The sequence below is a fragment of the Corylus avellana genome, chromosome ca1, assembly GCF_901000735.1.
Source record: "Corylus avellana chromosome ca1, CavTom2PMs-1.0".
Classification (NCBI taxonomy): domain Eukaryota; kingdom Viridiplantae; phylum Streptophyta; class Magnoliopsida; order Fagales; family Betulaceae; genus Corylus; species Corylus avellana.
Genome location: NC_081541.1, coordinates 16,002,065 through 16,007,422, shown reverse-complemented (window position 1 = coordinate 16,007,422; position 5,358 = coordinate 16,002,065). Strand labels below are relative to the sequence as shown.

General features: G+C 33.9%; 1 protein-coding gene across 1 annotated transcript; it reads left to right on the top strand.

The window, feature by feature from the left end:
• Nucleotides 1-3,831: 3,831 nt before the first annotated feature.
• Nucleotides 3,832-5,352, top strand: LOC132167297 (protein NRT1/ PTR FAMILY 3.1-like). The gene is made up of 3 exons (XM_059578216.1): nucleotides 3,832-4,028; nucleotides 4,193-4,410; nucleotides 4,815-5,352. Exons 1-3 carry the CDS (start codon nucleotides 3,908-3,910, stop codon nucleotides 5,004-5,006), a joined length of 531 nt encoding a protein of 176 aa, XP_059434199.1. The 5' UTR covers nucleotides 3,832-3,907; the 3' UTR covers nucleotides 5,007-5,352.
• Nucleotides 5,353-5,358: the final 6 nt, after the last annotated feature.

The following is a 5,358-nucleotide window of genomic DNA, read 5'->3' as shown; positions in this document are numbered from 1 at the left end:
GGTGTAAACAAGCCGAGCTTAAGCGAGCTTCCCTTGTTCAGGCTTGGCTCGTTTAAATTTTACTCGAGCTCGAGCTCGAGTCAAGCTCAAGGGCGAGCCAAAAAAATCGAGCTCGAGCTAATAATAAGTCGATCCGAGCGCGAGCTGGCTCTTATATTTAATGTTTTTGTTTTAAATTTTTTTTTTTAACTTCAAGTACTCTTAAACGGCTTAAGAAGTTAGTTTGCATATGAGTATTTGCTTAGCCTGGCTAGTCGAGTATGGAGCCTGAGTCAATACAGCAAGGCATTTGGTTTCAAAGAGAGAGGATATGCATCCTTTTATAGATAAGCAAAGTTGGAGATTGATGTTTTCTTAACAATGTGGGACAAGTTAACATGTTGCATTCAAACTGCATTGGGACAACGCCCCCTACAAAAAAATATTTTTTTAACGTTTCTCTCTCAATCCCCCTCACCAGTCACAATGAATCTTCCACCTAAACTCTCATTTCCCACTCTCTCACTCTCACTCACCAAACAGGTAGTGATAGTGTTTGGGTCTGTTTGATTCTTCAATAATTTATGCCTTTCGCAATCTCCCTCAATAATTTCTGCTTGATTCTTCTTCCTTTCGTTTGGATATGCTCTAATTGAATCGAGGTCTTTTTAATATTGCTCTCTCTCTCTTTGATCATGAAGGGTGTAGAATTTTCCATTCTCTAACGCTTAAATATAAATGCAATTTTAAGGTTTTAATAATTATGAGATTTATAATTAATTATGTATTACTTAGTTTATATATATATATATATATATACACACACTCGAGCTTATACGAGCTGTTCACGAGCTTAGCCGAGTCGAGCCGAGCTTGCTTCGTTTAATATTCGAGCCAGGATTTGTGTTCATGAAGTGCTTCATTTAATATTCGAGTCGAGCACGAGCCGAGCTTATGCGAGCCGAGCCCGAGCTTGCTCGCGAGACGCTTCGCTCACTTAACAGCCCTAGCCGGAAGTCACCGGCCATTTTTCACCATTACTCATTTTCTGTATGATACAAACACTGAAAAATATTTTAAAAAAATAATAATAAATAACTTCGAAACAAATTGAGCTTTACACACAAAATAATTTTTTTTTTTCAATCATTGCCATTCTAGTGAACAACTGATCATTGCCACGTAGGAAAAATCACAAGATTCATTTATAGAAGGAATTTGAGTGCAAATTATCAGAGACGGAGGGAGGGGGGGACCAGGGTAGGCCATGGTCCCCCCCCCCAAAATAAGGAGAAAAAAAAATTATAAGTAAAAATAAAAATTAAAAAATAAAATAAAAGTAAAGTAAAGTAAAGATTTAAATTTAGTCATTTGGACCTCTTTCAAAAAAAAATTTGGCTCTATTTTTAGATTTTTTGGCCATATCCAATAAAAACTTTTGGCTCTATTCTTAATTTTTTTGGGCCATACCCATTAAGTTTTTTTATTTTTGGTCCTTACTTTCAAATATTTATTTTTTGGCTATTACTTTCAAATGCTCACTTTTTTTTCCTCTTACGGTAGTCTTTATTTCATTAAAAAAATCAAATTAAAATAATTTTTTTTTAATAAAAGAAATTCTAAAGAACTGAAAAAAGAAAAAAAAAAAAAAAAATTGGCTGGTCCCCTCTCATAAAATTTTTTGGCTCCGTCCCTGCAAATTATCACATCAATTGAAACATGAACATGTGAAAGAAAAAGACTAGAAGGTTTTGAATATCACGGACCTTGATAATTATAGGGAAGAAGTTGGCATTTTTCAGCTTTTTTGGTCTCTGATTTTCTTTATTTTTGTATCGTAGCTGCCTAACAAGTCAAATTTTGTTTGCATTCTGATTTAGTTTACGTAAGACGGGACGTCATCCTATGCATTTCTTTTTCTTTTTACCAACAATCATCATCAACCCTAAAAGCCATATCTACCAAAAAAGCATGGATTTCCTATTAAATTTGCTTATTAATTTGTCATTTACGTACCATGACAATTATAAAAGTTATACCTTTGGTGATCATCGAATCGAATGCATGTGTTTTTTTCATGGGTAAGGATCCACCGTAATTAATTTGTTTGAATTACTAATATTTGGATTAAATTATGTGAGAGAATTCACATGAAACCTATTTTTTTGAATAGGTGATCGGAACTCTGAGAAAGTAATTTTAAAAATAATGAAAGTTCATAAACATTAAGTGAAGTTTTCCATAATATTTAATTATAATTGTTTGAGATTTTCACTTGTGTTGTACTGCATGTTATGAACGTGAGAAACTAAAAGTATATAAATCTACTTTTTTTTTTAAAAAAAAAAAAAAAAGGATAAATCTATACACACTTGTGATTTTTCTCAAACATTCATGATGTTTTTGCTCAAAAATTATCATTTGACCCTCCATTGTAAGCTATCATTGATTACCCATCTAATTATCACTGAACAGGACGAGTGCCAAGATTAAAAAGGCAGAGTCGAACAACAATTAATTAAAAATATTAAAAAAATAAAACAAACGAAATAAATAAGAAATTCAATAAAATTTAATTATCATTTAAAACATATAAATGTAACTTATAATTTATTTTTTTATAAATGCGAATAATTGTTTTTTTGGCACATCTTCTTCTCACACTTTAAGTTGGTAATAATCAGACAAAAAATCAATCTTTGAGAATACCGAAACTCCTTTGAATTGTTCAAATAAATCATCGATTCTTGATAATGGATACTCGTTCTTGATTATTACACTTAATCCAAATTTCGTGTCGAGAAATGATAAACACTTGATCCAAAACATTCTTAATAATCCAAAGTTGTGGTTATTTTCTAACAATGGCCTCTTTGAATTAATCTCGTACTACATCACCTTCAGTCATATATCCTAATCACCAAACTAAAAAAGAAATTGACCCCAATGACTTCATATGAATTTCGCTTATTTTTTAGGACAATTACATAATCTCTTGTGTAAGTTGTAAGTTGCATGGAGTAATTTATATAATCGATCCTGAAAGAGATCGAAACCTACACCTCATTGAAGGTAGCTAGCTAGGGATGACAATTATCCTCACATTGCTTAGTACTCACTGATAGAATTGAGATTTTTTCCATTTTTTCCCCTTCATTTCAATCAAAATAGTCTACGAAAAATTTATCTTTTTTATTTTTAATTTTTATTAGCTTAAACTTTTGTAGTAACTGGTGATTTGAGTCGAGGGGTCATGGCTCTTAGGTGGGTCGGCTCCTGTGCTTTTAATGATAGTTTTTTAATAATGAAAGAAAAGAAAAAGAAAACCAAGGCATTTCAGTTATTAGGGTAATGTTGAGTTAAAAATTGAAAAGGCCATGCCTATTCTATATTTAAGATTCATGTGTCTTAGAACCATACACTGAATTGTTCATGACACATGATATTAATATTGAAAATAGAGGATGCATGGGTGACAATGAGAGACCTTTAAAGAAATTGGAAGGGCAATATCAAATTAACCCCCTATTGCTTCTCAAGCACTGAAAGATCAGGAGGATTACCAATTAACCCGAAAGGCCAAAAGTGAAATTGTGGGTGAGATTGACAGCAATGCTTTTGTCTTGTTACTCTTGCAATACTTATATGAAGATTCCTGTTTGATATTTTTGTGTATAATGCATATGAAGCTGATGATGAAGAGTATGCCCACTTGGGAAAATGATATGATTGAATACAAAGCTCAATTGATGGACCAAATGGTACGACACAAGTGATAAGACACCAGCATATCACAGGCCAAGGGTGCCAATGTTTGGGTCCCACGCACCACTCTTCTAATTTTTTTGTCCAAAATCCAGATCCACAATTATATATATAGTCCTCTTGGAACTTCCCTTTGGCTGTAAATTAGAGGAACCAACCACAAATGGAGTTGGAGAGAGGCAACAACAACAACATGGCTAAAGATGAGAAGCAGGAGAATATGGAGGATTTTCAAAGGAAGAAGAAGAAGCTTGGAGGGTTCAGAACAATGCCATTCATCCTTGGTATATATATATATATATGTGTGTGTGTGTTTGCTTTTCAAATTTTTTTTTCACTTTTGGAGTTGAATAAATCTCAACATCTTTGTGCTTAAGAAAAGAAAAAAAAAAACAAAAAACATGCAGTCATGGAGTTGTCCAATAATAATTAGTCTTTTGTTTGACAGGAAATGAAATATGCGACAGATTTGCGACAACTGGGTTCCATGCAAACATGATAACGTACCTGACACAAGAGCTTAACATGCCGCTGGTGGCGGCCTCCAACACCCTCACCAACTTCGGTGGGACTGCCAGTTTCACGCCATTGATTGGTGCTTTGATTGCTGACTCCTTTGCAGGCCGCTTTTGGACCATCATGGCTGGTTCTATTATCTATGAACTGGTATATATATGTCATAAAAATTCACTTATTTTTATGTTTCGATACTTTTGCAATTATTTTTTTAAGGTTTAAAAAATACTTAATGTCAGATTTTTCATGTTTAAAAATTTTATAATATCAACCTTCCGTTAGGATTTTTTATTAAATTTTAATAAAGGAGGCCAAAATACCTTTATTTAAAAAATTTATTAATTATTTAATTAAGAGATATTTTACAAGAGTGTAAGAGATATTTCACCCGTTTACCATTTGATTTAACTATAAATTATATATGGGAATTCGACATTATAACTTCTTAAACTTAAAGGGTATGATTGCAAAAGTGTCGAAACGGAACAAGATAAGTGAAAAGAATCTAACATTATTTATATAACCAATAAGAGAATTTTATCTTCTTCTTGCAGGGATTGGTTAGCATCACCATATCAGCAGTATTGCCAAAGCTTCACCCTCCACCATGTGCAACTCAAGAGAACTGCAAGGAATTAAGCTTCAGCAATGCAGCTTTGGGTCCTCTACATCTCTCTCCTCCTTACATCTATTGGCTCAGGTGGCATCAAGCCTTGTGTAGTTACCTTTGCTGCAGACCAATTTGACATGACCAAATCAAGTGTAGCTGGCCGAAGCTGGAATTTGTTTAATTGGTATTACTTTAGCATGGGAATGGCAACATTAACTGCCCTAACTGTAGTGGTTTACATCCAAGATAATGTGGGTTGGGGCTGGGGTCTTGGAGTCCCAACCATAGCCATGTCCTTGTCAATCTTAGCCTTTTTGTTTGGTTTCCCTCTTTACAATAGATTAAAACCAGGGGGTAGCCCCTTGGTTAGATTGACTCGGGTGGTTGTTGCAGCCCTGAAAAAGAAGAAACAAGTTGTACCAGAAGATGCAGGGCTCTTGTATGAAAATAGAGAACTCGATGCTGATATTTCTGTGCATGGAAGGCTT